Source organism: Cebus imitator, unplaced genomic scaffold (assembly GCF_001604975.1).
Source record: "Cebus imitator isolate Cc_AM_T3 unplaced genomic scaffold, Cebus_imitator-1.0 Scaffold217, whole genome shotgun sequence".
In the NCBI taxonomy this organism is placed as follows: Eukaryota; Metazoa; Chordata; class Mammalia; order Primates; family Cebidae; genus Cebus; species Cebus imitator.
The window spans coordinates 1,557,901-1,580,140 of record NW_016107532.1 but is presented as its reverse complement, the minus strand read 5'-3'; the positions used below and the strand labels follow the sequence as shown (position 1 = coordinate 1,580,140).

The 22,240-nt window shown below is 38.1% G+C and overlaps 1 protein-coding gene and 1 long non-coding RNA gene across 2 annotated transcripts in view; both read left to right on the top strand.

The window, feature by feature from the left end:
- Nucleotides 1-3,849: 3,849 nt before the first annotated feature.
- On the top strand, nucleotides 3,850-12,752 carry LOC119474198. The gene is made up of 4 exons (XR_005203484.1): nucleotides 3,850-3,964; nucleotides 4,736-4,789; nucleotides 9,703-9,807; nucleotides 12,688-12,752. It is a non-coding gene; the product is annotated as an uncharacterized LOC119474198 (long non-coding RNA).
- A 7,999-nt stretch (nucleotides 12,753-20,751) lies between these two features.
- LOC108318290 overlaps nucleotides 20,752-22,240 on the top strand; it is a 32,369-nt gene continuing 30,880 nt past the window's right edge. The window contains exons 1-2 of the mRNA XM_017549255.2: nucleotides 20,752-20,852; nucleotides 21,513-21,566. Coding sequence (XP_017404744.2) covers nucleotides 20,792-20,852; nucleotides 21,513-21,566 — 115 coding nt within the window. The 5' untranslated portion in view covers nucleotides 20,752-20,791. The remainder of the gene's footprint in view (nucleotides 20,853-21,512; nucleotides 21,567-22,240) is intronic.

Here is a 22,240-nt window from a genome sequence, read left to right as displayed (position 1 = left end):
TATAAGAGATATTATAGATACAGTATTTCAGGGTTTGATTCCTGATCAGGTATGGAGATTGGAAGAAAGGAAAAAGTAAAGGGTGACTCCTTCGTTTCTGAGTTGGGTAGTTGGGTGAGTGATAGTGACAGTCACCAAAATAAGGAATTCAGTAAAAGATTTAGAAGTAAAGATAGAGTTTCCATTTTGGGTCATATTGAATTTGGGGTTTCTGTGGGACATCTAAAGACATCATCTTACAATTGAATATATGAGTAAGAATCTGAAGCCACCTCTTTTTCCGAGACAAGCAGACTTCAAGTTAGAAAGGGCACAGATATAGATAATCTAGGTAAATGTGGGAGTAAAATTCAAAGGAGTTTACCTAAAAGCTTCAATTTTCTTTGTAAAGTAGAAAACAGGATCATCTACTAACAGGAAGGACACAGTGGTGGGGTAGGGAATTTCAAGAAGAGTATCGATGATTTTATATAAATTTGTTTCTTGTTTTTGTTTTTAGTTTTACATATGTAGGGGGATACAAGTGCAGATTTAGTTCATGTATATATTGCATCATTGTGAATTCTGGGCTTTTAGTGTACCCACCACTCAAGCAGTGAATACTGTACCCAATAGGTAATTTTTCAACCCTCACCCCTGCACCCTCCTACATTTTGTAGTCTTCAATGTCCATTATTCCACTCTGTAGGTCCATGTGTACCCATTGTTTAGCTCCCAGTTATAAGTGAGAGCAAGTGGTAGTTTAACCCTCTGTTTCTAAGTTATTTTGCTGAGGATAATGGCCTCCAGTTCCATTCATGTTGCTGCAAAAGGCATCATTTCATTTTTTTAGTGTCTGAGTAGTATTCCTTGGTATATACATACTCCATCCTCTCTATCCAGTCATCTACTGATGGACACTTAGATTGATTCCACATCTCTGCTATAGTGCTGCAATAAACACAAGAGTGCAGATGTCTTTTTAATATAATGATTTATTTTCTGTTGGGTGTATACCCAGTAGTGGAACTGCTAGATCAAATGGCAGCTCCATGTTTTAGTTCCCTGAGAAATCTCCATACCGTTTTCCATAACAGCTATACTAATTTGATTTTATATAACTTTGATAGAAAATATGAACTAAAGTTAATAAGGAATACATGAAGGCATTGAGGAGAAGTGCCAAGAGATAACCGTAGTTAGATATAATTAAAACATAACGGCAACCTTTCATATTATTATATGGTATTCTTCAGCTGGCCCAAATTAGGAGATTCTAAGGTTCATGTACCAAAAGAATGAAAGCATAAAGACTTAACCATGTAGACCAGGAAAATGATTATGTGGTCTAGTGTGAACACAGAAAGAAGTAAAGTTGTGAACTTAGAGAAAAGTGAGAGAGGAGAATGAAAATTCTCTCTAAGGATATAACAGGTGTGGATGAATAAGGAATTAAAATAAATGGAAGAATTACAAGGTATTGGCCAGTAGTCAGCATGTTGGAATTTAAGATTTTAGAGGTAAAGCATTTCTAGGTGATGACAAAGTCCAGAATGTGTCCTGGAGAGTTAACTAGCGTAGAATTTAATAGACAGTCATTGAGGATAAGAAGGTCAAGAAATTTGGAGGCCAGTCTTTGAATGAGTTATCTGAATAAAGGCTAGAATTCCTTATAATGATCCCAGGAGTTTTTGGAGGAAGAAGAAGACTATGGGTCATGGGACAAGCTTCTGAAGTGACCAAGAAGCTAGTGGGTGGCAATACAAAGAAAGCCAAATTTCATAAATCTCAAAAGAGAAGTTTGGGTTTGGTTGGAAAGCAGCAGTTGTAATCTAGAAGAATGCCAAGCCCTGACACAATTAGGACATAGAAAAATGAGCAGTCTTATCTCAAAAATAAAAGTAAGTCATAGAAAATTCTATTAGGAAGAGGCAAAGTTCAGTTAAGAAAGAAGGTTAAAAGAAAAGTCTATAAAGAGACTGAAGATATAGAGAAATTTACATTTAATGAAGTATGATTTCAGAGTGCAATCTGAGAAGGGTTAAAAAGAAGCTAGCAATAGAAAGAAAATATCAATGTAATAAAACAGAATAGACCAGAGAGGCCAGAAAATTTAGAGGGGCTTTCATTCTGGAAAATGAAAGCAATATGGATAAAAGGTATAGTTAGACCAATTCCCTTGAGGCAAAAGCTCTGTATCTTGTCAAAAGCTTAATCAAGTTAGAAGACTGGGAGGCTGCTCTTTTGAGTCTGAAGAGTCACTCCTTTGGCTGGTGACAGGGGGATATTAGAAGTCCCAGTGGTCCAAGGCTTCACAAGAGAGTTCTGAGGCATCTTGGGGAAAACAACCCTTGTGCGCATTTCCTTCCAGGCATTTGTGCATATGACTGGCTAACTCCCAGATGTTTCCCTCTCAATGGAAACACTGTATTGTGGTTCCAGAGGACCAAAAGCAAGAATTTTCTTTTGCTGGAATTGGAAAGGATTAGGACATCTGATTTGTCTGCCTTAACTGCATCTTTAGCTTTTGTTCCCAACCAATAGAGCACTGGAGTTTCTATACATAATTTCAGAATGTACACTTTAAAATGTTTTGTCCTAGAAATTTATACTTTTTCATTTTCAAGAATAAAACTCAGGAATGGAAACAGTTCTCAATTTGATGAAATCATTTTGTTGGTGGGACATAAAACATTGGACACATTTGTTTCCAATATTTCTGGACTTTGGAACATTGGACTTTCCGTAGGAAGTATGGCAAGCACCAGCCCCACAAAGTGACACAGTGTAAGAGAGCAAGGATTCTCTGTATGCCCAGGGAAAGCAGTGTTATGACAGGAAGCAGAGTGGCTATGATGGGCAGACTAAGCCGATTTTCCAGAAAAGGCTAAAACTACCAAGAAGATTGTGCTGAGGTAAGTGTGTGTTAAGCCCATCTGCAGATCTCAGAGAATGCTGGCTGTTAAGAGAACTGGAAGGAGCTAGAACAAGAAAGGACCAAGTGATTCAGTTCTGAGCTTTATCTTTTGTTTTATTAAGAAAACAATAAAATATTGAGGTTATGTTCAGATAATAAAGAAAGAAAGAAACTGCATCTTCAAGCCAGAGAAAAGAGCTGTGGTAAAGGAAAATTGTACACAGTCATCCTAAGAGCAGATTGGGAGATGGTTGCAGGGGGCAAGAATAACTGATTTCCACTCTCATAATGAGGAACTAAAACTAAGTTCATTACCAAATAAACTTGTTAGCTTTGTGTCATTCATGCTTGTGATAGTTTGGTGATCACCTGTCGGTTTCCCTCTAGCACTTTACATTAAAGTTCTAAGAATAAAAAATCTGTACATGCTAGTGTTCCTGAGGCACACAAAAAGAGGTGAGCTTGGGAGGTTGCATCTGACTTCCTAGCCACCTTTAAGGAAGGAAGCACAGGAAATGCACTGCGTGTTGTAGCTACTAGGAAGAGGAACACAGACCCACCAAATCCCTGAGGCATGACAGAGAACCAGGTGAGGTTAAGAACAAAACCCCTAGAGAAAGGCCCTGTATGGTACCAAAACATGCAATTAAGAAAATTTTACAAAACCAAGATTCTAATGTTCACACAAAATTCTATTTTAAATGCAGTTGTTTCCCTTTTTGATGCATTCTCTCACTCTACCTATTTACTGGTGAATGTTTGCATCTAATGACTCACAGCCTAATTTTGACCATCATTGTTTTAGCAAAAAGCTTTAGGATTATGTCTGAGCAATAGCTGGCATTCTTGCCAGATTTATTTCATTAATGTTTAATCAGCAAATGATGTCACATGAACATTTTTCTTAATATAGAATCATCATTCTTCAAACTTTAAACCATTTTCACTTTTTACTTTTTAAAGGTGAGAAGGTTGATACTGGGAACCTGGAAAATTTTCTGGAAAATATAGGGATAGAGCTCGCAGAAGATAAAGGCGTGCAACTGCTGAATAATCTTCCAATTGATGGTAAGCATTAAAAATATCACATAACCAGGCAAGCATGTGGCATATGCTTGTGGTCCCAGTTACTCAGGAGGCTGAGGTGGGAGGATTGCTGGGGCCCAGGATGTGAAGACTGCTTTGAGCAGTGATTGTACCACTGCATTCCAGCCTGGATGACAAGTCAAGCCCTGTCTCAAAAAGTTTAAATTTAAATTTTAAAAATTATAGTAAAGCCAGGTGCAGTGGCTCATGCCTATAATCCCAGCAGTTTGGAAGGCTTAGGTAGAAGAATCACTTGAGTTTAAGACTTTGAGACCAAACTGGGCAACATAGTGAGACCCCATCTTTACAAAAAAAAAGTTTAAAAAGTAGCCAGGCATGGCTGCTCGTACCTGTAGTCCCAGCTACTTGGAAGGCTGATGTGGGAGAATCACTTGAGACCAGGAGGCAGAGTCTATAGTGAAGTGAGATCCTGCCACTGCACTCCAGCCTGGGTGACAGACCAAGACCCTGTCTCAACAATAACAAAGTAACAGGCTTCTTCGAAGAAGGTTGAGCATATGAACTTTTGTGACTAATACTCTATGTAAGGAATGTTTCATGTCATAACCAACAAAATGATTTCATCAAATTGAGAACTGTTTCCATTCCTGAGTTTTATTCTTGAAAATGAAAAAGTATAAATTTCTAGGATAAAACATTTTAAAGTGTACGTTCTGAAATTATTCATGTTTTGTACTATTTTTTAAATATCTGCATTGCTTCCTGAGACTTGAATTTTTCTCTGTCTTACAGCCAAAGGAAGGGTATATGTGAACAGACTGATGAAAGAATTGAGGGGTCTTGAAGGTGAGTGAGAAGTAAGGTAAAAAGGCCGGTAAAACTGAGGTCCTCAAGCTTTACTGTTGTTTTCAAAAACCCTTCCTATTTCACAATTTTCAGATTACTAATCCTGCTGTTCCAACTGTTTATTAATTCAGTGTTTATCCTTATATGCTTTTAGGTACACTGCAATCACTAAAATGGTTTAACTACAGTAGACCCAAAAATAGTGGTTTCAAAATAAAGTTGTGCATCAGAATCACCGGAAAAACAAAACACTGTTTTAGCATTCATATCACTAGGCCCTTTTTCTGTCATATTGCTCTTGGATTTCTAGAGGTAGTACCTAGAAACATGTTATTAAAAAGTTTCAAGGAGGAGGGTACCAAGGTGGTCAAATAGGAAGAGCTCTGTCTGCAGCTCCCAGCAAGACCAATGCGTAAGGTGGGTGATTTCTGCATTTCCAACTGAGGTACCCAGTTCATCTCATTGAGACTGGTTAGGCAGTGGGTCCAGCCCACGGAGAGCGAGCAGAAGCAGGGTGTGGCATTGCTTCCCCTGGGAAGAACGAGGAGTCGGGGACCTCCTTCCCCCAACCAAGGGAATCTACAAGGGACTATGCAACACAGCCAGGTTACTACACTTTTCCCATGGTTTTTGCAGTCTGCCAATCAGGAGATTCCCTCATGTGCCTACACCACCAGGGCGCTGGATTTCAAGTGCAAAACTGGGCAGCTATTTGGGCAGACACTGAGCTAGCTGCAGGAGTATTTTTTTGTACCCCAGTAGCACCTGGGACCCCAGTGAGACAAAACCATTCACTCCCTGGAAAGGGGGCTGAAGCCAGGGAGCCAAGTGGTGTCACTCAGTGGGTCCCACTCCCAGAGAGCCCAGCAAGCTAAGAACCACTGGCTTGAAATTCTTTCTGGCACCACACCAGTCTGAAGTCAACCTTGAGGTTGGTAGGGGGAGGGGCATCTGCCATTACTGAAGTTTTAGTAGGCAGTTTTCCCCTGACAGTGTTAAGAAGCTGGAAGGTCTGGGCTGGGCTTGGCAAAGTAGCTGTGGCCAGACTGCTTCTCTAGATTCCTCCTCACTGGGCAGGGCATCTCTGAAGGAAAGGTAACAGCCCCAGTCAGGGGCTTACAGACAAAACCACCATATCCCTGGGACAGAGCACCTGGGGGAAGGGGACAACTGTGGGCACAGCTTCAGTGGATTTAATCGTTCCTGCCTGCTGGCTCTGAAGAGAGCAGCTGATCTGACAAGAGAGATTCTCCTAGCACAGTGCAGGAGCTCTGCTAAGGGAGAGACTGCCTCCTCAAATGGGTCCCTCACCCCGTGCCTCCTGACTGGGAGAAATCTCCCAACAGGGGTCGGCAGATACCTCATACAAGAGAACTCCAGCTGGTATCAGGCCAGTGCCCGTCTGGGATAAAGCTTCCAGAGGAAGGAGCAGACAGCAATCTTTGCTGTTCTGCAGCCTCTACTGGTGATACCCCGGCAAACAGGATCTGGAGAGGACCTCCAGCAAACTTCAGCAGACCTGCAGAAGAAGGGCCTGACTATTAGAAGAAAAACTAACAAATAGAAAACAACAACATCAACATAAAAGACCCACACACAAAAACCCCATCCAAAGGTCATCAGCCTCAAAGATCAAAGGTAGATAAATCCACAAAGATGAGGAAAAACCAGTACAGAAACACTGAAAATTCCGAAAACCGGAATGCCTCTTCTCCTCCAAATGATCACAACTCCTCTCCAGCAAGGGAACAAAACTGGATGGAGAATGAAATTGACAAATTGACAGAAGTAGGCTTCAGAAGGTAGGTAATAACAAACTCCTCCAAGCTAAAGGATCATGTTCTAACCCAAAGCAAGGAAGCAAAGAACCTTGATAAAAGGTTACAGGAACTGCTAACTAGAATAACCAGTTTAGAGAAGAACATAAATGACCTGATGGAGCTGAAAAACACAGCACAAAAACTTGGTGAAGCTTACACAAGTTATCAATAGCTGAATCAATCANAGATTAAAGATCAACTTACTGAAATAAGGTGTGAAGACAAGATTAGAGAAAAAAAGAATGAAAAGGAATGAACAAAGCCTCTAAGAAATTGAGACTATATGAAAAGACCAAACCTATGATTGACTGGTATACCTGAAAGTGATGGGGAGAAAGGAACCAAGTTGGAAAACACATTTCAAGATATTATCCAGGAGAACTTCCCCAACCTAGCAAGACAGGCCAACATTTAAATTCAGAAAATACAGAGAACACCACAAAGATACTCCTCAAGAAGAGCAACCCCAAGACACATAATCATCAGATTCTCCAAGGTTGAAACCAAGGAAAAAATGTTAAGGGCAGCCAGAGAAAAAGGCCAGGTTACCTACAAAGGGAAGCCCATCAGACTAACAGCGGATCTCTCTGCAAAAACCCTACAAGCCAGAAGAGAGGAGGGACCAATATTCACTCCTAAAGAAAAGAATTTTCAACCCGGAATTTCATATTCAGCCAAACTAAGCTTCATAAGCGAAGGAGAAATAAAATCCAGACAAGCAGATGCTGAGGGATTTTGTCATCACCAGGCCTGCCTTACAAGAGCTCCTAAAGAAAGCACTAAATATGGAAAGGAAAAACTGGTCCAGCCACTGCAAAAAAAAATACCAAATATAAAGACCAATGACATCATGAAAAAACTACATCAACTAAAGTGCAAAATAACCAGCTAGCATCATGATGACAGGATCAAATTCACACATAACAATATTAACCTTAAATGTAAATGAGCTAAATGCCCCAATTAAGACACACAGATGGGCAAATTGGATAGAGTCAAGACCCATCAGTGTACTGTATTCGGGAGACCTATCTCACATGCAAAGACACACATAGGCTCAAAATAAAGGGATGAAGGAATATCTTCCAAGCAAATGGCAAGCAAAAATAATCAGGGGTTGCAGTCTTAGTCTCTGATAAAACAGACTTTAAACCAACAATGATCAAAGAGACAAAGAAAGGCATTACATAATGGTAAAGGGATCAATGTAACAAAAAGAGCTAACTATCCTAAATATATATGCACCCAATACAGGAACACCCAGAATCATAAAACAAGTTCTTAGAGACCTACAAAGAGACTTAGACTCCCACGCAATAGTAGTAGAAGATTTTAATACCCCAGCATCAATATTAGACAGATCAACAATACAGAAAATTAACAAGGATATTTGGGACTTGAACTCAGCTCTGGACCAAGCGGACCTAATAGATAGCTACAGAACTCCCCAGAATCAACAAAATATACATTCTTCTCAGTGCCACATGGTGCTTATTCTAAAATCAACCACATAATTGGAAGTAAAACACTTCTCAGCAAATGCAAATGAACAAAAATCATAACAGTCTCTCAGACCACAGTGCAATCAAATTAAAACTCAGGATTAAGAAACTCACTCAAAACTGCACAACTTCATGGAAATTGAACAACCTGCTCAATTTTATTATTTCATAAATAATGAAATTATTTACCAAAATGCCCATCAATGATAGACTGGATAAAGAAAATGTGGCACATATAAACCATGGAATACTATGCAACCATAAAAAAGAATGAGTTCATGTCCTTTGCAGGGACATGGATGAAGCTGGAAAACCTCATTCTCAGCAAACTGACACAGGAACAGAAAACCAAACACCACATGTTCTCCCTCCTAAGTGGGAGTTGAACAATGAGAACATGTGGACACAGGGAAGGGAACATCACACACTGGGGCCTGTTTAGAGCTAGGCAGCAAGGAGAGGGAGAGCATTAGAACAAATAGCTAATGCATGTGGGGCTTAAAACCTAGATGACCGGTTGATAGGTACAGCAAACCACCATGACACATGTATACCTATGTAACCAACCTGCACGTTCTGCATATGTATCCCAGAACTTTAAGTGAACAAATAAAATAAACAGGCCGGGCGCGGTGGCTCAAGCCTGTAATCCCAGCACTTTGGGAGGCCGAGGCGGGTGGATCACGAGGTCAAGAGATCGAGACCATCCTGGCCAACATGGTGAAACCCCGTCTCTACTAAAAATACAAAACATTAGCTGGGCATGGTGGCGCATGCCTGTAATCCCAGCTACTCAGGAGGCTGAGGCAGGAGAATTGCCTGAACCCAGGAGGCGGAGGTTGCGGTGAGCCGAGATCGCGCCATTGCACTCCAGCCTGGGTAACAAGAGCGAAACTCCGTCTCAAAAAAAAAATAAATAAATAAAAAATAAAAATAAAAAAATAAACAGAAAAGGTGAAAAGAAACTGTCCCAGAAGATATTGGTCAACAGATACAAAGTTAGTGTTAGGAAAAATAAGTTCTGGTGTTCTATTGCAGAGCAAGATGGCTATAATTAATGATAATGTGTTGTGTTTTTCAGGCTACAAGAAAGGATTTTAATGTTCTCACCATAAAGAAATGATAAATATTTGAGGTGATAGATATACTAATTACACTGATTTGATTATTCCACAATGATTACATGTATCAAAACATCACATTGTACCCTTTAAAATATGCAATTATTATATGTCAATTAAAATATAAAAATTTTAAAAATATTTCCAGGGGATTATGATGGAGTAAACCCATGAACTTTACTCAATTATTTATTTTTCTCCATTATTTTGGCAAGTTTTAAATCTTATGATGCAGACACATTTATAAAGGTTGATTTTAATCTTTAGTTCTGCTAAAAGCCATAACAGAATCCCACAGCTAGGGGTTTAGAAATTCCTGACTTATATACCAAAAACCATGTTTACTTGAATAGTTTAATTGTTCTTTGCCCTTCATTCTGTGAATAGTATTGATGCCTAGATATGAGCAAAAAATCCCCACTCTTTATATCATTATAAATTTTCTTGCATTCATCCCCTTATTTCTTAAGGAACAAAGGTGTCTTCAGATAAGATGGAAATGTTTCTGAAAAGCACAGGAATTGATCTCAAGGAGAAAGAAATCCAGTCACTGAAGGACAACCTACCAGTTGATGGTGAGTGTTTGAACATCAGTGTACCCCTTAGTAAACCTTTGAGCATAAGGCTAGTAGTGGGGCTGGAATGATTGAAAGGGCTGAAATGATTGAAAATAGGATATATATGAAAAGAAATGAAAGAATAAGGCCTTCACTGCAGCTACCAAACTGAACCCAATGGCTACCGTGTGGGAAGAATCACCAAGAATACTGCCAACATAAATAGCAAGTGTCAACTCACTATGTAACACCACAGGAAATGCCAAGATTTAACAAAAATACACAGGACATTAATCTTTTAGTCCCTACTGCTAATCCAGCATTAAATAGCCATGACCAACACCGTGTGGTCCTGACACATGCAAGACACTATGCTAAGCACTTTCATGTATCAACTTATTTAATCTTGCAAACAACCCTAAAAGGTAGGTTCTGTTTTTATCCCCATTCTACATATAAGGAAGCTAAGGCACAGAAAACTCACTTGCCCAAAGACAGAAAGCTAGTAAATGATGGAGCCAGGAAAAGAACCTAGGCAATCAGCCTTCAGAAACTGTCTCTTAACCATGATGCTATACTTCCATGAGCTAATTGAATTAACCAATTTTAAAAGGTATATAGTAATGTTACAAATGAAATTCATTAAACTTGGCATATTTTAGATGGTCTTATGCTAGTGGAACTGAAAAAATTTCATCAGAAAATTTTGGGGGACTACTGCTCCCTAGAGGAAATAGTAAAAATATAAAATTAACCCAAGTCAATGAATACTGTGTGTGCTTTTCTAAATCAGTAGTACCTTTTATTCTTTGATTCCATTGACTTTAATGCCTATTATGCATCAGGCACTGTTCTAAGCCCATGGTACCTTTACCTTAATGAGCAAGCAGTTTTCAAAAAATGACTTTTTCTTTTGTTTTTAAATCTCTTCTATAGCTCTTTCAACCTACCAATGCAATAAATGTAGATATTTGCGGTTACCCCATTGTCCTAGTATCTTAGAACATCACCAGCACAGTGATTTAAAGTGTGAGGCCCTTAATATCATTCTTGTAGAATATCTTGTACATCTGTTTAATCATCTGAGATAGGATAGAATATTGTTTCAGAACCTAATGGGCCTGAAACAATATCAGTAGAGCTAATTGGAAACACAGAAAGTGAAGGGTGTGGTGGCATGTCATTTACAGGCAGACTTTTATCAAAAAAAACTTCTTCCTTGTCCTATTTAAAAGTTATAATAGTAACCATATTAATAAGGTATTATAAAACTGTAAAATAATACCAGGCCAGGTGCAGTGGCTCACCTCTGTAATCCCAGCACTTTGGGTGGCTGAGGCGAGAGGATCTCTTGAGGCTAGGACTTCAAAACCAGCCTAGGCAACATAGCAAGGCCTCATCTCTAAAAAGTATTTCTTTTAGTTGTCCGGGAACGGCTGGGCACAGTGGTTCACGCCTGTAATCCCAGCACTTTGGGAGGCCAAGGCAGATGGGTCGCATGAGGCCAGGAGTTTGAGACCAACCTGGGCAACAGAGTGAAACCCCAATTCTACTAAAATTACAAAAATTAACTGAGCATGGTAGTACACACCCATAATCCAGCTACTCAGGAGGCTGAGGCAGGAAAATTGCTTGAACCCAAGAGGTGGAGGTTGCAGTGAGCCAAGATCGTGCCACTACACTCCAGCCTAGGCAATAGAATGACACTCTGTCTCAAAAAAAAAAAATAATAATCCAGGGATGGTGGTATGTGCCTTTAGTCCTAGCTACTTGGGAGAGTGAGGCAGGTGGATTGTCCAGCCTACGCAACAGAGTGAGTCCCTATCTCAAAAAGAGAAAAAAGAATACCAGCAAAAGATTGTCATAAGCAATATTTTAAAAGAACAAAGATAAATTCTGTATCTAAGAACCTGGAATATAATAATTTTAAAGCTAATTCATTCTTTATAATATGTTTGCATTTTGCTAAAACGATTATTTAGTAAATATTTATGGAGCATCAATCTTGTGCAAACCATTACACTAATGCCTAGGTGATAGTAAGAATGCAAAGTGATTCTTGGTATCTTGTCTTCAGATAAACTTATAGTCTTAGGAATATTACAAATAATACAACAGTGCAAACATATTTGAGCAGTGATGAATTGACACCCTTGACCAAGTCATAAGTAAAAAAACAGCATGTCCTTCAGCAGCTTTAAGGTTCCAAACTGAACTTGCCTATAAGGGTAATAATGTCTCTCAACTACTAGCTTAGCCTCCCTATCCAGTGTTTCTCAAATTTGCAATCTTACAAACTGCTTAACATTTATCCACTTGACTTCCAGTGACTTCAGACTTTAATTTGAGAAATACTGATCAAAGAAATTAAGTACATGATCTATGAAAATATATTTTAATTGAGAATGGTCACAACAAAATAAAAGTTTTGTCATCGCAAATGGACTTTAACTGGGTATATCAGCATGATACTTATGTTGGCAACCTAAGAGCAACCAGACATGGATACCAACACTCTAATCTTTTAGTGGATAACTTAGTGCCAAAGTGATCATAAGCCTAAAGTCAAGTCAGCATTGACAAAAATGGAAATACCATTTTTAAATAAAATTTTTTCTCAAATTTCTAACCCCTGAAAAGACTAACTTACTAGATAATAGATTGTCCTGAAGAAAAGAAGAATGCTTTAAACTTTACTATCGCATTGTGAAATACAGATTTTGATTGTTTGTAGGGTAAATAGTAGTAGCTATATTAATTAAATTCATGAGCATTGGACTTGGAAAAATAAATTTCTAGGGAAATATTTTTGAATAATTGACTTTTGGGTTTCTATTTAAAAATGCAAGGACCTTATATCATTTTTCATAAATCTTTTTGATGTTTTTTATCTTAAAGATAATGGGAAGATTGATTTGAACGTGATGATGGATGAAGTTAAAAATGTTACAGGTGAGTGAGATGTTACAGTAAATACTACATTGTGTGATCTTAAAGTTTTATATGGAAGTATATTTTTAACACAATAATATTTCTTCCACTCATTTAACAAGTATTTATAGAGGATTTATCACATGCCAGGCATTGTTCTAAGCATGTAGCTATATCAGTAAACAGAACAAAGGTCACTGCCCCATGGAGCTTACATTCTGGCAGGAGAAATAAGCAATAAACAATAAACATTAAACATAAGTACATTATATAATATGTTAGAAAGTGATATATGCTATGGAAATAAATGAGAAGTAGATATAGGAGGTTGGGAAAGCAGCATGTGTTGGGGAAAGAGGCAGGCATATTTTTTAAATTGGTAATCAGTCCTCCTTGAAAAGGTAACATTTGAGCAAACACTTGAAAGAGGTGAGGGTTTTTTGGGGATGTCTAGACAAAAAGTTTTGCCGGCAGAGAGGATAAGGACAAAGGACCAAAGGCAGGAGCATGCCTGGTGTATTCAAAGAACAAGAAGAAGGTCAGGTAACTGAAGCTAAGTAACTAAGTAAAAAAGTAATAGGGAGTCCGGGCATGCTGTAATCCCAGCACTTTGGGAGGCCAAGGCGGGCAGATCACCTGAGGTCAGGAGTTCAAGACCAGCCTGGCCAACATGGTGAAATCCCATCTCTACTAAAAATACGAACATTAGCCAACCGTAGTGGTACATGCCTATAGTCCCAGCTACTCAGGAGGCTGAAGCAGGAAAATCACTTGAACCCAGGAAGCAGAGGTTGCAGTGAGCTAAGATCANAAAAAAAAAAAAAAAAAAAAAAAGTAATAGGGGATAAGAAAAGTAATGGATACATTACTTATTTCTGAAAGCCCTGAAAGGACGGGCTTATTTTCTGAGGTAAACAGAAAGCTATTTAGGGTTTAAAACCAAGGTGTAATATGATCTGACCTAGATTTTAATCAGATCTTTCCAGATTTGTGTTGAGCATAGACTGGGGGTGGGCTGGAATGAAGGAATCAACAGTAGAAATAGGGAAACCATTTGGCTGGGCATGATGGCTCATGCCTGAAATCCCAGCACTTTAGGAGGCTGAGGTGAGTGCATTGCCTGAGGCCAGGAGTTCAAGACCAGCCTGGCCAACATGGCAAAACCCCGTCTCTACTAAAAATATAAAAGTTAGCTGGGGGTGGCACACAGTGCAGGAGACGGAAGGAGGGGAGACGAGGAGGGAGGGGAGGGGAGGGGAAGGGAACTTCATTTTCCAGCTTTTCAGAATCCCTCTAGCACTCCCTGTTGGCAGAATTTAACATGGAGCCAGAAACAGTTTACAGAGTCTCAAGCTCAGCATCATAAAGCTACGTATAGAAGGGAAGGAGAGGAGAGAATCGAGAAGAGAAGATAAAAAACAGGGAAACCATTTAGAGGGCCTTTAGAGTAATCAATGTTAGGGTTGCTGGTAACACAGCCACGGTAGAAGGCAATGGCTGGATTCTGGACATTTTTAAATTTATTTATTTATTTTATATTTTAATTTTCGTTTTAGAGACGGGGTTTCACCATGTTGGTCAGGCTGGTCTTGAACTTCTGACCTCAGGTGACCCGCCCACCTCGGCCTCCCAAAGTGCTAGGATTACAGGCGTGAGCCACCATGCCTGGCCCTCCAGACATATTTTTTAAAGATCAAAAGAATTTTCTAGTGGATTAGATACAAAGTACCAGATAAAGGGAGAAGTAAAGAATGATTCTAACATTTTTGTCTTGAACAACTAACTAAAAGGATAGTCTTGCCATTAACTGAGATCAAAAAAAGTTACCAGTAGTACAAGTTTGGGTGGAAGAAATTAGGAATCCAATTTGGGACATTTTGAGATAACTAATAGACCTCCAAATGCAGATGTCAAGTACAAACTTACTAAACAGACTCAAATTCAAGAAATACATCTTGGGTAAAAAATATAAAATTGAAAGTCATAGGCATATAGATGGTATTTAAAGCCATGAGATTGAATGAATTCACTCAGGGATAAGTGAAGAAGAGAAGAGGACTACAGAATGAAACCTGGAGTACTTCATATTAAGAGGTCCTAAAGCAAAGAAGATGAGGAATAGCCAGTGATGTAGGTGGAAAACCAAGATAATATAGTGCCCTGAAAACCAGATGAGGAATATTAAATCAAGTTGGTTATCCCTAGAAAATAAACTCTGAAACGAGGATTACATATACAGGTAGTTTGCTTGGGTAGTGAGCTCAGGGAAGCAGAGAAATGAGACATAGATAAAAACAGACAATTAAGTGTTTATCAAACAAGTTACCATAGCAGGTAACTGAAGCTTAATCACACTGGGGAATAACATCTGGTAAATGACATGGCCTCAAGGGAGGGGTTATAGAACCAGGTTATTTTCACACCAACTCATATCAGTCATTGATTAAGAACTGCTTAGGGGAGGGGAAAGCAGTATTACTCTGCTGGCATTTCTAGCCATCTGAGCATAGGCAGAGTGAACTCTGGCAGCTGAAGAAATCCCTCAGACAAAGAGATACTAGTAAGGGAAGTGGACAAGCATATATTGATATGAGGGGATATGAGCAGGGCATCTATAGCATCTGCTACAGTTACCAGACAAGAGGGCAAATCAACCGTCAAATGCCAAGTAACATGAGAACCGAGAACTGACGATTGCGTATAGCCAGATGGAAGTCACTTGTGCTATCCAAAAGAGAAAATTCAGGAAGTGAGGATGGAAAGAAGCCTAAGTGGAATGAGTTTGAAATAATAGGAACATAGGATTTAGAAACTCTGTGAATATCTAAGGTGTTTCACTACAAAAGAGGGCAAAGTGGAATAAGGGGATAAATAAAGTGGTTAAAATGGTGGCAAGAGAAGGCTTCTTTTTTTAATTAAAGACAAAGGACCAAAGGCAGGAGCATGCCTGGTGTATTCAAAGAACAAGAAGAAGGTCAGGTAGCTGAAGCTGAGTAACCAAGTAAAAAAGTAATAGGGAGTCTGGGCACGGTGGCTTACATCTGTAATCCCAGCACTTTGGGAGGCCAAGGCAGGCAGATTACCTGAGGTCAGGAGTTCGAGACCAGCCTGGCCAATGTGGTGAAACCCCATCTCTACTAAAAATACAAACATTAGCCAGGTGTAGTGGTGCAAGAAAGAAGAGGAAACTGGTTTGAAAAGAGGAAAGAAGGTGTGAAGCAGTCACAAAGAAGAGTAGGAAAATTAAGGAACCAGCAAAGTATAGTATGATTGCCCCAGGACATTAAAGACCCACTCGAAGTTCATGATCATCAACGTAAAGTGAGGGCAGTCAGCATACTTCCTTTAGCTCTAATTAGCTAAATAGCTGCAGGCACAGAGTAGTAGAGACTTGCATTTAACCAGGAATGGGGTTTTGTCAACTGAGTATATAATAAGCAAGAGCAGAGTAACTTAAAGCCGATCCTCTGCAAGATGTAAATACACTTAAAGCTTTCCTTACTCACTGATGCTTTTCAACTTCCTAGTCCTTTGGGGGCTCATCCTGCTTAGTGATATCAACAAAAGCCAGCCTTTGTCTACAAGTATGTTTATTTTACATTCATCTTTGAATCATAGTTTGGCTGAATCTAGACTTGTAGATTGTCATTTTATCTTAGAACTCTAGAAACTGATGCTAGTGTCTGTCCCTAAGGAGAGTGTAATAAAGCTGGTTCCACAAGGTTGAAAAACTGAAAACTGGATTCAACCACTACTGCAGGAAGGAACTTCATCTTCCGGCCTTTCAGACTCCCTCTAGCACTTCCTGTTGGCAGAATTTAACATGGAGCCAGAAACATAGTTTACAGAGTCTCAGTATCATAAAACTAAGCATAGAAGGGTAGGATTGGAGCTGAGAGACAATAACTAAGTAGCTGGAAGAACACTCTTTCAGCTACTCAGCTACAATCCTTTGACATATATTTGAACTTCTATTTATCAACATAGTAACTCTGTTTTTACCTAATAAGATGCAACTATTCTTCACATAAATGAAGATATTCTTTCTCAGCCTCTCCACAAAATAAGGAGAAACAAAGTTCTAACAGCCCATCTCTGGGAGACAGTCATACTATCTCTGAGCTATGTTATCTCTGTTTTTGAAGTTTTCATTATAATGTCTCCAAGTTAGACTTCTTTTCATTTTTTCTGCTCAAGACTTGTGATTTCTGAAACTAAAAATTCATGCCTTTCTTCAATTATTGAAAATTCTCAGCTTTTATGTTTCAAATATTTCCTCTTCTCTTTTTCTTTTACTTTTGGAAGCTCCCATTATGTATATGATGGACCTTATTCGCTCTTTCTTTTTTCCATAGTTTCCACTTTTTATATCTTTGTCCTAATTTTTAGAATTTCTCAAATCTCTCTTCCAGTTCACTAATTGTCTCCCCAACTCCATCTCACACTGTTTATTGAAGATGCCAAAAACACATCCGGGCACCGTGGCTCATGCCTATAATCCCAGCACTTTGAGAGGCCGAGGCAGGTGGATCACGAGGTCAGCAGTTCAAGACTAGCCTGACCAACATGGTGAAACTCTGTCTCTACTAAAAATACAAAAATTAGCTGGGCATGGTGGTAGGTGCCTGTAATCCCAGCTACTCAGAAGGCTAAGACAGGAGAATCACTTGAACCTGGGAGGCAGAGGTTGCAGTGAGCCAAGATCACACCACTGCGCTCCGGCCTGGGTGACAGAGCAAGACTCCATCTCAAAAAAAAAATGCCAATAACAACTTTTTATTTCTAGATATTGTTTTAGATCTTTCGCACATTAGCCAGTTCTTTTCCTCGATTTCTTATTCTTATGGTTCTATACTTGCCCTTTCTTTCTCTTTAGTGGGTTTTATTTAATTTCATTTATTTATTTATTTGAGGCAGTGTCTCATTGTGTCACCAGGCTGGAGTGCAGTGGCGTGATCTCAGCTCACTTTGACCTCTACCTCCTTAGTTCAAGTGATTCTTGTGCCTCAGGCGCCCAAGTAGCTGAGATTACAGGCATGTACCACCACACCCAATTTTTTTTCTTTAGTAGAGACAGGTTTTCACAGTGTTGGCCAGGCTAGTCTTGAACTCCTGGCTTCAGGTGATCCACCTGCCTCAGCCTCCCAATGGGCTGGGATTACAGATGTGAGCCACCACACTCAGCCTCTTTAATGGAGTTTAAATAATGGAGTGTTTCAAATCTGTGTCCCTATCATGTGCCCAAGGACTTATCTCCCTCCTCCTGCTTGGTCATTAAAACCAAAGCTGTTCCCAGATCTGGTCAGATAATCCACCAGGGTTATCTCCACATCAGATTGAGTACATATCTTAGCACCAGAGGAAAGTTTAAGAAAAAAAAAGAAAGAAAGAAAGAGAGAAAATTGAGTACATAGCAAACTGACTCTTAAACCCCTCTCCATCTCCTGAAACCAAAAATTTCTCTTTCTTACCTACAAACTCAGCCATGCATCTACAATTATTTTGTCATTTTTTAAATCCATTTTAGATATTTGTAGCAAGTAGGATGTCCTACTCTATTGTTTTGTTGGAAACAGAAGTTGTGTTCATAATTTCTAAGTAGTTTGTAATCTCAGTTTCAACTTCTTTAACTCAGCAGTTATTTATAGTATTTTATTTATAATTTCTGAGTAGAGAGGATTTCTTAAATCTCTTTCTGTGGTTGATTTTAAATTATAATTAGAGTATAACTGATATACTTTGTGCCTTTGAGTAATTAATTGATATTTAAATTTTTGTCTTAAAATATGATCAATTTTAGCAAACGTTGCAATAATATTTGCCAAAAAAGTCATAGTCTTGCTTGTTAATTATGATTTTTATTTTTTTGAGACAGATTCTCATGCCATCACCCAGCCTGGTGTGCAGTGGCCCAGCCTCTGCTCACAGTAACCTTCGCCTCCCAGGTTCAAGTGATTCTCCTTCCTCAGCCTCCTGAGTAGCTGGAATTACAAGCACATGCCACCACACCCAGCTAATTTTTGTATTTTTAGTAGAGCCAGGGTTTTACCATGTTGGCCAGGCTAGTCTCAAACTCCTGACCTCAAGTGATCTGCCCACCTCAGCCTCCCAAAGTGGTGGGATTACAGGCATGAGCCACTGCGCCTGGCCTAATTATGTTTTATATATTGAGTAGTTTAAATGTCAGTTTTACCCCTTCAAAAATTTTGTTTTCTTCACATAGTAAACACTCAGTAATGAACAAGTGAGTGAACTATCTGAGGTTTCAATCAATCAGTAATGTGTTTTGCTTTGCTGATGTTCAAGCAATTAAGTAACTCATTCTACATTTAGTTGATTGTTGGCTATGTGCCAGGCATTATGCTAGATTTTGGGAGAAAGACATGATCCCTGCCTTCCCAAGTTTACAATGTAATTATATAAATGTAAATTCACTTGAGGTGAAATCTATTACAGGGAGTCAGATTTTATTGTCATTTTTAACTTACCCCATAATTCAGGCAAAAAAACAAGAGGGAAGGGGATAGGGAGGACTTAAAAGAAGAAGAAAAAGAAAATTTAAAATAGAGGTGTTCTTGTAGTAGTCAAATTATTTATATTAACCATGAAACAGATCCCAAATTATTGAAAAACTGTACAGTTTCTATTTTACTTATTATATTGTTTCATCATTGTAAGAGATTTTATTTTACTTAGCTTAAAAGAAAAATTTCTGACTCCTCTCCTTAACTCTAAATGGCTGAACAATGGCTGGTGCAGTGGCTTACGCCTGCAACCCTAGCACTTTGGGAGGCTGAGCCAGGCAGATTGCTTGAGCCCAGGAGTTCAAGACCAGCCTGGGCAACATAGGAAGATCCTATCTCTAAAAAAATACAGAAAATAAACCCCACATGCTGTCGCATGCCTATAGTCCCAGCTACTCTGAGGGGCTGAGGTGGGAGGATTGCTTAAGCCCAGGAGGTCAAGGCTGCAGTGAGCCATGATCGTGCCACTGCATTCCAGCCAGGATGGCAGAGTGAGAACTTGTCTGAAAATAAATAAATAAATAAATAAATAGCTAAGCAAGCTTTTATTGTGCTTTGCTCTTCCCCCAGCAGCTGAGGACTATATATATGTGTGTGTGTGTGTGTGTGTGTGTGTGTGTGTGTGTATACATATCTATACACATATGTATGTATATACATATATATACATATATTATGTATGCATATACATATATATACATATATTATGTATGCATATACATATATTATATATATGTTATGTGTATATATATACATATATACATATATATTATGTGTATATATATACATATATTATATATATGTTATGTGTATATATATACATATATACATATATATTATGTGTATATATATACATATATACGTATATTATGTGTGTATATATATAATGTGTATATATATAATGTATATATGTATGGATTAAATGCAGGAAACACAACATTTCCACTAGTTATACATACAAACACAGGTATATATGTATGTTACATAGCATTATATTATATGTAGTTATAATGTTATATAATCATAATTACATCTATTATGTTAATTATAATTACATATAATGTTGTACATAATTTGATATAGTTTGGCTGTATCCCTACCCAAACCTCAACTTGAATTGTATCTCTCAGAATTCCCACATGTTGTGGGAGGGAACCAGGGGGTGGTAATTGAATCATAGGGCCCAGTCTTTCCCATGATATTCTCATGACAGTGAATAAGTCTCAGAAGATGAGACAGGTTTATCAGGGATTTTTGCTTTTGCTTCTTCCTCATTTTCTCTTGCCACCACCATGTAACAAGTGCCTGTTGCCTCCCACCATGATTCTGAGGCCTCCCCAGCCATGTGGAACTGTAAGTCCAATTAAACCTCTTTTTCTTCCCAATCTCAGGTATGTCTTTATCAGCAGCATGAAAATGGACTAATGCATAATTATAATATTATAATATAAAATATGACATAATTTTTATATTCTCACCTATGACTATTTCTCTCCCTTAAAGGAGAGAAGATTCCTGCTGGGGATGTGAAAAATACTGTGGAAAACATGGGAATAGAGATCACAAATAAGGAGCACAAAAAGCTGCTGAAAACTCTGCCAGTTTCTGGTAAGCATTTACATGTGTTCTGCTTCACTGATGTCTAAAAATATATTCATTCAACACTTATTGAAGATCATTGTCTGCATGGCACTATCTAAAATCTGAGAGAGCAGGGACCATGCTTGTTTCCCCAAGTACTTACCCTCCTGAAAACATCAAAGAGGTTGGTTTCAATGTTTTGTATTAGAAAGTCTAGTATTTGAAACAGTTGTGTCAATTAAAAATATTTTTAAAAGTCCCAGTCCCAGCATTTCTAAAAATCCTGTTATTATTATGTTGGTTTAGGAAACAGGAACCTCTTCAGTTAAAAGTTCTATCATAAGACAATTTCTTTGGTCCCCCTAGGAGAAATATAAGACTTAAGGTATAAATTGAAAAAAGGTAAGAGCAGAAGGTGTAGAAAAGGTGAAGAAAGAAAAGACAAAGGTAAATTAGGGAGAAGGAAACAAGAAAGAAAAGGCTATATGTAGTTCAGCATGGTAGGGCACTGCTAACAATAGTTTGTATTCTATCCAGTGGATAAGTTCACTACACTAAGTTTTCCAAGCATCTTTCATTTCATTGAGATTGAATTCTAACAAATTTCTAAGCTTTCCCTTCCTATAAGTATATATTTTAATTTTTATGAATCTCTGGAAACATTATTAATCATGTTTTATCCTACAGCTGATAAAAAAGTGTTTAAGAAGGAATTATTGGATGGTGTGAAATCCTTCAGAGGTGAGTGAGGAAAAGGATAAAGACAATAACATTTGAGATTATTCTAATTTTTTTTCTAATTACATAAACAAACAGAAAATTATGGATTTTATTCAACAAATATTCAAGTGTCTACTAGCTACTTGAGACATTTAAGAATAATCTGGAATATACAGTAGCATACAGAAAAAAATGTAATTACCCACAATCTCAAGTAATATTACCTTTTCTATTATAGATGTCTCTGATCCTTTTCTGTGCATTTATGTGTATTATTAATTAAACTCTTACTGGAAATGTTATGTATCCTGCATTCAATCCTAAAATTTTAGTGTAATAATTTCACCATGTTATTTAAAATTTCTTTGTAAATATCATTTTAATGACTAAATCATCTAGTTATATTATAATTTACTTAATCATTATTCTCTTGTTGAACATTTATTTAGTGTTTTTCTCTTATATGTCTCTGATCTTCATACTTAAATTTTGATCCAACTTTAAAGTCATTTTCTTTGGACATATTCTTCCTGCAGAAATTTGCATCCCCATACATAGTATTAACATCATGCCCTAACCACAGTATATTATTTTCATATATTTTATTCTTGTTAATTTGGTGGGTGAAAAAATTGAATCTAATAAAATGTTTTTATATTGGTGATACATGCCTGTGGTTCCAGCTACTCAGGAGG